General features: G+C 32.9%; 2 protein-coding genes across 2 annotated transcripts; both read left to right on the forward strand.

The window, feature by feature from the left end:
* Positions 1-1,183: 1,183 nt before the first annotated feature.
* LOC114175006 (large ribosomal subunit protein uL2x-like) lies at positions 1,184-2,655 on the forward strand. The gene is made up of 2 exons (XM_028059760.2): positions 1,184-1,673; positions 2,149-2,655. Exons 1-2 carry the CDS (start codon positions 1,234-1,236, stop codon positions 2,489-2,491), a joined length of 783 nt encoding a protein of 260 aa, XP_027915561.2. The 5' UTR covers positions 1,184-1,233; the 3' UTR covers positions 2,492-2,655.
* Positions 2,656-4,332: 1,677 nt separating this feature from the next.
* Positions 4,333-8,645, forward strand: MSRA5 (Peptide methionine sulfoxide reductase family protein). The gene is made up of 4 exons (XM_028065764.2): positions 4,333-4,760; positions 6,242-6,354; positions 6,429-6,573; positions 8,095-8,645. The coding sequence occupies exons 1-4, from the start codon at positions 4,440-4,442 to the stop codon at positions 8,290-8,292; spliced, it is 777 nt and encodes a 258-aa protein (XP_027921565.1). The 5' UTR covers positions 4,333-4,439; the 3' UTR covers positions 8,293-8,645.
* Positions 8,646-11,820: the final 3,175 nt, after the last annotated feature.

Here is an 11,820-nt window from a genome sequence, read left to right on the forward strand (position 1 = left end):
TTTATTTGACATTTCAAGCGTATTTTATAATAGTATTTGACTTAAAATTAAAATAAAAATGTGTCAAATAGTATAAACAACTCAAATACAATCCTAAAATACGTGCAAAACATCAAATAAACCTAATATAATTTGATTAAAATGACTAAATCCACGTATTTTGAAAGATGAAGGAATAAATTAGTTAAAAGTTTCAAAATGAACTAATTTCAAAATTCACCGAAAGTTCAGTGACCAAAATCATATTTAACCCAAATTTTATTTACTATCATCTAAAATTTTAATGCAATTACCTTGAATTTCTTTTTATCACCATCTAACATATATTGAAGTTCAAAAGATACAATATCTATGTTAAAATTTTATTATTATTAGTTTAATATTTGTTCTTTGCTTTATTTGGATCAAGTGATTTATTATAACTTGTATTAGTGTATAAAAAAAGATTCATTAGAATTTAAAAAATTGAAGTAAACAAATATTTAATATGTATTTTAATTTGAATATTTGTTTTCCTTTTATGTTTTTGTTAATTAAATTTTATCAACTAGAATTCATTAATGTTTACAAATTTAATACATGTTTTAGTTCTCATGAAATTTTACTTGGTATTCTAATTTAAAATGTATACAATTATAATATAATTTTTTTATAAATATTTGATATCGAAGAAACAACCTTCATCTTAATATTAAATTGTTGATAATATTATATTTCCTATGTCGTATTTTTTTATTATTTTATAAAAATTAATTAATTAATATTAAAACATAAGAAAATGAGTACGAGTACATGTACGAATGTATACTCGTTATCCAATAGGAATGAGAATGAAACAAAAATTTAATACTCATTAAATTTGGATATGAAAATAAAGATACATTTTTTCGATAGAAATGAGTAGAAAATAACGAAAATTGTCCCGTCCGTCGCGATCCCTAATTGTGAGTGATTTACATGTACGCTGTAATGTAGAATTAAATTTAATAAAACAACGAAGGTGTGATTATAGTAAAATGTTTATTTATGAATGAATTTAAACGGGCCTTTCAATAAGGTGTAATTATAGTAAAATGTTTATTTATGTACGAATTGAAATTGGGCCGGCCCATATTGACCTAAGCCCGGAAAGAGGAAACCCAACACTGGTACTAGAGTTTCATCTAAGCCTCCATTAACCTAGAATTTCCTTCCCGTCTGAGAGGTAGGTTTATTGAACACTGCAGAGCTGCAATGGGACGTGTGATCCGTGCGCAGCGTAAGGGTGCGGGCTCAGTCTTCAAGTCCCACACCCACCACCGCAAGGGACCGGCTCGCTTCCGCAGCCTCGACTTCGGTGAGCGGAATGGCTACCTTAAGGGTGTCGTCACCGACGTCATCCACGACCCTGGCCGCGGCGCCCCACTTGCCAAGGTGACGTTCCGTCACCCATTCAGATACAAGAAGCAAAACGAGCTCTTCGTTGCCGCCGAAGGCCTTTATACCGGTCAGTTCATATACTGTGGCAAGAAGGCCACTCTCGTTGTTGGTAATGTTTTGCCCCTTCGCTCTATCCCCGAAGGAGCTGTTATATGCAACGTTGAGCACCATGTCGGTGACCGTGGTGTCTTTGCTAGGGCTTCCGGCGACTATGCCATCGTTATCAGCCACAACCCTGACAATGACACCTCTAGGTTCGTATCCACCTTTTTTTTTTGGCTATGTTAAAATTTCAATTTTGAATTGCTCATTATAATTTATGATTTACTGACTTAGGATTGGGGAAGAATTGTTTAGGGTTTGCAAGTGTTCGGAACGTTATAATTCCGTCTTTCGCGATTCGATTTTTGTTGTAATTGTAATTCTGGGGCATTTGGTCGCGGGTTGATTGTACCTTGCTGGATTAATGTTTGATTGAAGTGCTTAGCATAAGTTTTAATTCATCAGCGAGGAAGGTTAGGAATTTGGGTGATTTGGTTTAAGGATATTGTTGGGTGTAGTTCGATTGTTATGGTAGAGCACTTCTTATTAAAGTGCATTGAATAATATATAATTTAGTGATGAGAATGGTTGAGGATTTTGGTGAATTGGTTTAATGGTTCGTGGATTGTTACTGAAATGGGGGGTGCATTTGAGTGTGCTTTAACTGTGGCTCCTGCTTTTGTACAGGATTAAGCTTCCATCTGGTGCGAAGAAGATTGTTCCGAGTGATTGCAGGGCCATGATAGGGCAAGTTGCAGGTGGTGGAAGGACTGAGAAGCCTCTTCTTAAGGCAGGAAATGCTTACCACAAGTTTAGAGTGAAGAGGAATTGCTGGCCGAAGGTGCGTGGTGTTGCTATGAATCCAGTTGAGCATCCTCACGGAGGAGGTAACCACCAGCACATTGGTCACGCCAGTACTGTCAGGCGTGATGCTCCTCCTGGTCAAAAGGTTGGTCTCATTGCCGCTAGGAGGACTGGTCGTCTTAGAGGACAAGCTGCTGCAACTGCTGCCAAGGCTGATAAGGCTTGAGGAGAGTGTTCTTAGGATTGGTATATTTGATTGCTTGTTTTTCAATTTTGTTTTTATTCTCTGATAGATTGTTATGTTAATCTGTTTGGCCTCTCTTTTGATAACCATTTTCTGTCCAAAACATGGAGTTTTTAATAGACGGTCATTTATATTTGTTTGAGTTACATGTCCTTTGGCTGCATGATGGTACTGTTGTTATTGTTCTGGTGCCGCTAGGTGTCTGTTTCGGGATTCCTTCTAGCTTTTCGGAGTTGCCGTGGTTAACAAATAATTTTTCACGTACTTCTTATTCTCTTTGATTAAGCTCGTTGTAGATAATCTCACCCTAGGCTTCACTATACTATAATTAGGTTCGTAGAACTTAACGGTGATATTCAATTTACATTATTTTAATAGAATCTCATATATAATCATAAAATATTGAACACAACTTGGAAGCTCTAGCAGTTCTGTACAAGTTTAGATTTTGAGCGGAAAGTATATTACCAAACCCAGAATGGTTTACTGTATCAATTCACTCAGGCGGTCGTGATGATTATTGAATACCTTTGTGGTGATTTTGTGGAGGTGTGGTTGTGTTTCTGTACTCTTAATCACAGTATTAATTTTGATTATTTGATGAATAATGTCATTAAGTTTAATTTCAGGTAGAACTGTTTTTCTCTGAGAGTACAAGTCAAAATCTATTTTGTGATTGTGAATCTTAAATCTAGCTTCTTTTGGATCCAACTATTAAGGCTTTTCATGATGTGGGTTGTGTATAGATTGAAAGATGATTGATTATAAAACATTACCACCCATGCTTTGTTTTGTTCGTTTCGCTTTAAATTCAAACGGAATCAGGCTACGTAAAAACGTCCAAAGGTTTTATAATGAGCATGTTACGTGTGTGTACATAACATGCTCATTATATCTTTGATGATACATGTAACGCTTTCAATGAAGATAAAAATTGTATTTATTTTCTAATAGTTATTAATTTAGGTGGCATCGTCTCTTGTTCTACCTTTGGTGGTAATGAAGGAAATGAAAGAAATTGAGGGCAGAACATGTTGGACAGGGAGATGAATAAAGTGAAAAAAAAAACGATTAAGAGAAAGTAACATAAAGAAGGAAAACTTGCCATTTAAAAAGATTATAAGTAAATTAGAATAAAATAATTATATAATTATATTATTACTGATGCATTTGCTATGGAAAAAGATTATCACCTTCTTCAATATTTTGTATTTTTATATTTAAGTAAAAAAAATAAAATATGTGAAACAATACAAATTTGTCAGTGAAAAATAAAATATGCGAAATAGTAAAAAGTGAGATATTTTTTACTACTTTATATATTACAAACCAAAAGAAATGTTTTCCTTTAATAAAAACAAGACTCTTAAGAGAGTTTTTGGTGCTAAATTTGATTAGTTTAAAAGTTACTTCAAATTATTATGACATGTGATCACCACTATTTCTATACAAGAAGTTTTTTTTTTTCTCATTTAAACTCGAGAATTATCCCATTACTACTGTATGAAAAGTTTAAGGATATATAAATGGGGTTTTAGAATTAAAATACGTAGCAGAGAGTTCCTGTGAAAAACATAGTAGAGCAATGTCATATAAAATAAAACCCGTATTTTTAGTCTTGGGAGATGCACAACAACATTTTAAAAACCTCATCTTGTGTTGCATTGTAAATAAATATGGTTTGCTAAACAAAAATGCTTGTATCATTTTATATAATCTATTGTTTATATAGTCTTTTTCCTCATAATATGATCTATGATATAGAGAAATTTAGAAGTGCGTAATCAAAACGACATATAGGTGGAGGGTGGGAGGCGCGTTGGGGCATTTTGTCACGTTCACCTCCTAAAACGACAACCAAAACTCGTTCCCAGTGCGCTTGGTAGTATTTTAGCGGAGACAAAACGCAACGCCTGGGCGAGTGGCCAAAATGGCAGTTCCAGAGAGGAACCATAACCGTTCGTATAATCATCATAAAGTTTTCTCAGTGTTAATTGTTGTCCTATTCCTCCTCCTCCTCGTCGACAATGCTCTCTGCATCAGGTTTCCCGATCGAGTCGCCGAATCCGCCCTCGACCAATCCGACCAACAGCGCTTCCAGGTGGCCGTCTTCGCCCTCGGAAGCTTCTGGCGATCCGAAGCCGTCTTCGGCTGCTTGCCCGGCGTTGTACGCACTACCGTCGGCTACGCCGGCGGATCCAAGTCCAACCCCGAATACCGAAGCTTGGGTGACCATGCCGAATGCGTCAAGGTTCCCAATTTCTCTAATTTCCCACTCAATTCCCTCTTATTCTTACTATATCATAAAATGGACTTACCATCACTAATTGGTTGAAATTGTGACGTCCGTCTGCGTGCCAAACTGTGAAGTTGTTCACATTTTATAGGTTGATCTTTTAATCGATTGTTAACACTGATACATCCATTTTAATTCCTAGAGCTTGGAATTGGATTAGTAACTGTGATGTGGGTTTGAAATGACTATGTTAATCGTTCTTGTTGAAACTACTCTGTTGATATTAGATTTCAGTTCATTTCACCGGGTAAAGTTTCTATACATTGATATTTTGGATTGGGATTATTACGTTTCATCAAATAAGGGGTGAAAGAGATTTGCTACCCTACCAATTTTACTGGTGTTTGCTGATTATTACAGCCTAACCCACATTTTCTATGTATTTCCTAGTAGCAGTTCATGGAATAAGTTTTCTGGCTCTCCACGTCTTGTCTTCTTGTTAACAGTAGACGTGTTATCGGTGGAAACAAGAACATTCTATTCGTCTAGACATTGTTTTGTTTTTACCCACCTTGCTGAGTTTTATGTCCTTTGACATAGTGATGCAGAGTGCTTTAGTCTCAACAAAGTAAAAGCTTAAAGCAATCAAATCATGTGGATATTTTGGTGTACTTTTTGATTTTGGCGCTGGTTGACTTATTCCAAACACTCAACCATCTCATAATTATCTCTGGTTGTTAGGATTGATAAGTAGTTGTTCTATGTTTTTTAATTTTTTGTCCCTGTTGTATTGCAGTGTGTTTCTTGTTCCTAGATTGTGATCGTATCTGAGTTAGTTAGCTAGAGTTGAAAACATGAAACATCTATAGAATCCAACCAAATTGAATAACTGATCAAGGTCTTCTATTTCCAAAGAAATGCTAAGTCCTCACATGTGGCAAAGGTCGCATAAAGAGTGCTAATAGTTAGTCTGTGTCAAACCAATGTACCAATGACTGAGTGAAATTTTGTGTTCTTTTATGTCTGTAAGCCCCAAAAGCCATAGGCGGACTAATGTCCTCCATCACTTTGTTTGATTTGTATATAGATCCTTATTATTTTATAAAACATGAAACTGTCAAGTTTTGGAGGAACTCGTGAACTTTTGACTTGAAGTTGCAGGGACTGTGATATTTATTGAATATTTTGGAATCATGTGTTCATTGTTCATGAAAGAAAAGTTTTTATTTGTAGATCTGGTAAAGATAGTATTATTGCATGCTTTATCCTGTCCTGGTTGTCTTGATTCTGGAATTGGTGTAGACTACTATATATTGATAATATTTTGTAACATTGAACAAATGGAGAAATTTTCATATATTTTGTGAAGAAACTAAATTCATCAATCCATGCTACATCTTAATATCAGATATAACTGCATGAATTTATTATTATGATGAGTTGATGTTGGACGATCTTAATTAAATTAGCCATTATGAGGTGCTATTGCAATGCAGGTTGAGTATGATCCACAGCAGATTAGTTTTAGGGAACTACTGGATATTTTTTGGTCAAGCCATGATCCTAGGCAAGTGTATGGCCAAGGTCCTGATGTGGGTAAACAATACAGGTAGGAGAAGTCCTGATCTCAACTACCATATTCAGCCTAGTGTTATGTACTTAACAATGTCTGTATTCTGGCAGATCTATTATTTTTGTCAATGGAACTGAAGAAGCAAGAATGGCTGCTGTCAGCAAAGAGCAGGAGCAAACCAGATCAAGAAGCAGCATTGTGACTACTCAAATTCTACAATTCGGAACATTTTACCCTGCAGAGCCAGAGCACCAGGTTTCGTTTCCAAAATATTTTATTTAAATTGATGTTCGACAACACTAATTTGAGTGAATGGTAGTAAAAATCAAATTTCGTCTTTTTTAAGTTTGTTTGGGAAATAAGACCTAACATGTTTGTCTGAATCATATGATTCACGGTCTAACACTTTTAATTTTGTTAAGACCTGGAACCAAGAAGTTTTAATTTTGAAAACTTGGATGACTAACCGACAATGTACAATCTTAGGAGACAAAACGACAGTGCAAAATACAAATGACTGTATTTCACAATAATAGTGGCTGCGAGGCTCATATATTCTTCCAATCATCTTTGCCATACCATGGTCCTGAATGACAAAAGAATCAACATTAAATGTTATTGAGCAATTTAAAGACTGTCAAATTTTACTCAAAGTGATTAGGTTGAATGTACAGTTAAGGATAAATAAAACGAACTTAGATTCTATTAGGGGTAAAGAGAAACTTAACCAAATCTTTTGGAAGCAATTCTATACCTTTATCTGCCAAGGTAAAGGTGAGGAAATTTAAGGGGTGGGTGACATGGAAGAAAATAAAGCATTGCCAACTATGTGATCAGAAGCACCTGAAGATCATGGTACCCTTGACCTAAGAACCAATGTTCCACAAAGGAAGCCCATGATAGATAATTTTTATCCTTTAGTTTCTTTATTGTAATGGTGGGAGTTTGAGAGATAGACAATATGTGGAAGCCGTTTTGTGAAAAAGGAAAAAAGCTCATTTTTTTCAGAGGAGGGCTAGATGTAATCCTCTTTAGTAGAGGAAAAATGGAGGTGAGAACAGATAATGAACTAGACTACGCCAACAAACATTTCGGAGCAGATACAATGGTGTTCCAACAACCGGATGGCAGTGTGTGGCTTCATACATCAAACAGGTACCTGAAGAAGGTATGAGGAAGTGTGGTTGTGATTCTGGCCATACGACTAGTTGGGTTATGTCGTGCTCATCGAAGCACACAAAACCTTAATCTCATTGGTGATATCCTGATAGCAGAGGGAGCACAGATGGTGGTGAACGGAAGAGACAGAGCAGGATGGTACCTGTGAGTCTCTTGCCACTTGTTGGTCTTACATTGTGTTTGTACAAAAAGAAGAAGAAGGTAGTGTACAAGAGAAATAAGAAGAGGGAATAGGGGACAACCACCGTTCTAGATAACTAAAAAACTAGCTTTATAAAAGGCTTAGCAACAAATAAAAGGATTATTTTATCGTTTGTACATTGCAATAGTTATTTATTTGGTAGAGTTGTTATTTTGCGAAAAAAGACTGCTGGAAATTGCCAGGATACCTGTTGTATGGGCATGAATGGAAGTTGTTCACATTTGAATGGTCATACATGCATAGTCTTGGATTGATGTTACACTGGATGAAACATTATACAATTTTACATAAAACAAATTTCTGTACAGATGAAAACTAAAGTATTGCCTTTCAAAGATATTCCCACTAGATTAAATCAAATAACTGATATTGCTTGTTTTGTTCTTAATATGCAGAAATTTGAACTCAAGCAAAATACCATTCTTCTTCAGTTAATTGGCAACCTTCCTGCCGAGGAGCTTGAGAGGTCTAGCCTGGCAACGAAATTGAATGGATATGTAGCAGAGCTTTGCCCTCCAGATATCCAAAAGCGTATTGATGCCAAGATCAATGATATCATTAAAAGGGGTTGGCCAATTTTGAGGGATTTGTAGTTGGCCTCGTGGGAAGTTGCTCAGATTGTCAACATTTCATTATTCAACTAACTCGCTTCGCTTCGCTTCGCTTCAGCATTGCCTATAGGTTTGTTCAATAGCTTGTATCAGTTGCAGGGCTAGAAGTAAAAAAGAGGGTGCTTGCTGATTAAATCATTGTGTTGTGTTTATTGTACTTGTAAAGTCTTTACTCTCCCCCATCTTCAAAAGAAACTTTGTATTTTTTTTTTCTCACTTTTATTATGAGGACAAGAGAGAAACTAGTAATTTTCAGCTTGGTATTAGTGAAGGGGAAATGTAGCCGATTATGTTCGTGCCTGTTTTAGAATCTTATAATTTTTTTTATTAGCTCATTTCATGCTCTTCTCAGTGAGAATCATAATATTCTTAGAAAGAATATTTTTATGAATTATTTACTATATTTATAAGCAAGTAATTAGGTAACATAATCTATTATGCACTAAAAAATCTGTCCACAAGTTTGGATGGTTGCTTTGCCACCACTGTTTGTTCTTCTCGCTTGTAGTGCACAGGAGGGGGTGGAGCATTTTAGGACTTCAGTGAAGTTTCTAGTTAAATTATTTTATTGTATTCTAAACAATGTGGTTGATGGAAGGAAATTTCTCCGTAAGCATTAGCTAATTTTAGAACAGATGTTTTTCCTATTCTGGGAATGTTAATCGAGAAATTTATTTCCTCAGTCACATCTTTTGATATTTACATTTTGTATTTTTATTTTCATAGCCAACCCAATTTTTTTTTTAAGTAAGTTCTTTAAACCAATTCATCTCTATTTGAGCAAGAATATCCTGTATGATTCTTCTAATATGACTAATCCATTATTATTATTATTATTGATATAATGCAATTTCATAAGAATACCTTAAACTTTGTTAATGATTAAATTAATTATTTATATATTTAGTCTTTGATCACTGTTACCTAAGTTTATAATAAGAAAGGAAAAATTAATAGTATGTAATCAATCTCACAACTATTTTGATTTTACTCACGCTGCATATTAACAGTGAATTGATCAAATGTAAATCGTTTGACAATCTTATAAGAGTAAATGATTTTAACAAAAATAAACTTTTTGTATTTTTAAAAAAAATAAAAAAGAAAAAGGAAGGAAAGATATATCAAATAAAAGTAAAAAAAAAAAACAAATTGGTGTCAAAGTAGCATTATTCAATTATTGTACTCATTAATAAAAAAAAGGTTAAATATGTTTTTGGCCTCTTAACTTTCAGTAAATTTTTAAATTAATCCATTTTGAAACTTTGAACTAATTTAGTCCTTCACCTTTCGAAATATGTGAATTTGGTTATTTTAATCAAATTTTGTTAAGTTTATTTGACATTTCAAGCACGTTTCATAATAGTCTAAACAACTCAAATACAATCCTGAGATGTGTATAAAACATCAAATAAACATAACAAAATTTGATTAAAAAGACTAAATTCACATATTTTGAAAGATGAAGGATTAAATTGGTCCAAAAATTTAAAATAAACTAATTCTAAAATTTACTAAAAATTAAAGGACCAAAAATATATTTAACCCATAAAAAAATATAGAAAAGACAAATCCTCCTTATGAGAGAAAAACTTTTCCATTCTCCTTACAACGTGAATCAACCATTTGGCAACAAAAACAACACAAAGAAAATGGTTGAAGTTTCCAAACATTTTTAGTAATTAGCACTAATTGAAAAAAGATGAAACTAAATAAAACTGTACATATTTTGATTGGTCGGGAAAAGTTCTACGTCTTTGCATTTATTCATGTCTTATAAAAGGTAGTTCTTTCCACCTAACTTAGCAACTGTCTAACAAAACAACAATAGAATTTTAATAATTACAAACCAATTCTAACTTTGTCTTTTACTTCATTAAATTTGATACTCCTTAAAAGCTTCGTCAGTATCTCTCCTTGATGTTCCTCATAATTAAGTTTAAACTTTTATTTGCTTACTTGATCTTTAAAGAAATGAAACTTTGATTTTATATATGTATTGGTCCCATGTGCAAATGCATGCTCCTTCATCACTTGTTATTAGTCTAGAGATGCATTAAGACTTATGTTACAGAAAGCAAAATTTAGCTTCATGAGCTCCGGAAAATTGTTGTTAAACTAATTTTGAAATCATAATTTCAGATGTTTATTCTATTTTCTTTGTCTCCACGCCAATTTGTCACACAAATAACTTCTTTATATAGAATGTAATTTCACATTGTGTTATGGTGTGCAGAGAAGTGCAATAACTTCGTATATTACTTTCTTTCCATCACAATATTTCTTAAACTCATTGGAGTATTTTTCATTTTTTTTGGTAGATCAAGATTTATGGAGTAAATTCATCAACAAAAAAGCCAACATATATATTACTTCCTAAAGATTGTGCCTCAAAATTTTCACACACATCACTATAAACCACTTATAATTTCTATATTATTGATTTAGAATATCAATAGGCAACTCATGTACCATTTTTTTCTAATTTTCAAGTCATTTAAACTTATGAGATTCATCTATGATGTCATGTCCGACTCTTATCACTAATTATAATTGTTAAACTCTTTATTTGTACCGATAAGAAGTTTAATATTAAAATCTTATTTATAGATGGATAGAATTCATATGATTATCCTCCATGGACACATAATTAAAACCCTCTTTCAAATAATTGTCTTATGGTATGAAATTATTTTCATCTTGAAACATAGAGAACATTACATAGTTCTACAAAGTATTTGGAGTTTGGTTTCTTGTGCTTTAAGAATTCTTTACGATTCATCAACTTGTGTCATCATACTTATTACTTTTCAATTGCAAAAGCTATTTGATCTAACCTTGTTAATGAATGTCCTTAAGTTCTTATAAAAATGTGTTTTATCTTCTATTTTATCACAATAATTCTTTATTTTATCTGTGAGTGTTAAAATTCGAATAAAATTCGTAGCTATGTTTTTTTTTCATTCATATGCAATAAAAATATAACATTTCTTCGCTGTACTAGTCCTAGTATCATTTCTAAAGCAGATGCATCAATGCTATGATGATTGATAAACAAAGTCTTCTTATCTTGTTGACTTTTTGGAAAATTAAGAACCTTCAATTGAGCACATCATTGATCTTAGTTTTTTTTCAATGAAAATGAAAAGAGAAATTAATAAATTTTCTATTGATATCATTTTCAAATCTTTAAAACCAGTCACTCTTTCCAAAGTGAAGAAAAAAAAACACATGATAATAGTTATCGATATTTTCTAACGATTAATAACAAAAAAGAATAAATAAAACTAAACAAAATTATATTTAATTCATATATTAAAAAATTATAAATCATTATATTTACACATATTTTTATACAAAAGTGATGTTTTAAACAACAAGAAAATTTTAACCAATTATCACATGCAAATCATTGATCTATAAATAAATTTATTTAGAATCATTAATAAATTAATGATTTATTAATTATTGTTTTGTACTGAGAGATGAGATTGAGTGAAATAGAAGAGA

This window comes from Vigna unguiculata, chromosome 3 (assembly GCF_037176805.1).
Source record: "Vigna unguiculata cultivar grain cowpea cultivar isolate G323 ecotype 2 chromosome 3, ASM3717680v1, whole genome shotgun sequence".
NCBI lineage: Eukaryota > Viridiplantae > Streptophyta > Magnoliopsida > Fabales > Fabaceae > Vigna > Vigna unguiculata.

Coding starts and splice junctions, on each gene's coding strand:
- LOC114175006 (XM_028059760.2), top strand. CDS start 1,234: ATGGGACGTGTGATCCGTGCGCAGCGTAAGGGTGCGGGCTCAGTCTTC. Junction 1,674..2,148: donor CCTGACAATGACACCTCTAG/GTTCGTATCCAC, acceptor GCTTTTGTACAG/GATTAAGCTTCCATCTGGTG.
- MSRA5 (XM_028065764.2), top strand. CDS start 4,440: ATGGCAGTTCCAGAGAGGAACCATAACCGTTCGTATAATCATCATAAA. Junction 4,761..6,241: donor ACCATGCCGAATGCGTCAAG/GTTCCCAATTTC, acceptor ATTGCAATGCAG/GTTGAGTATGATCCACAGCA. Junction 6,574..8,094: donor CTGCAGAGCCAGAGCACCAG/GTTTCGTTTCCA, acceptor CTTAATATGCAG/AAATTTGAACTCAAGCAAAA.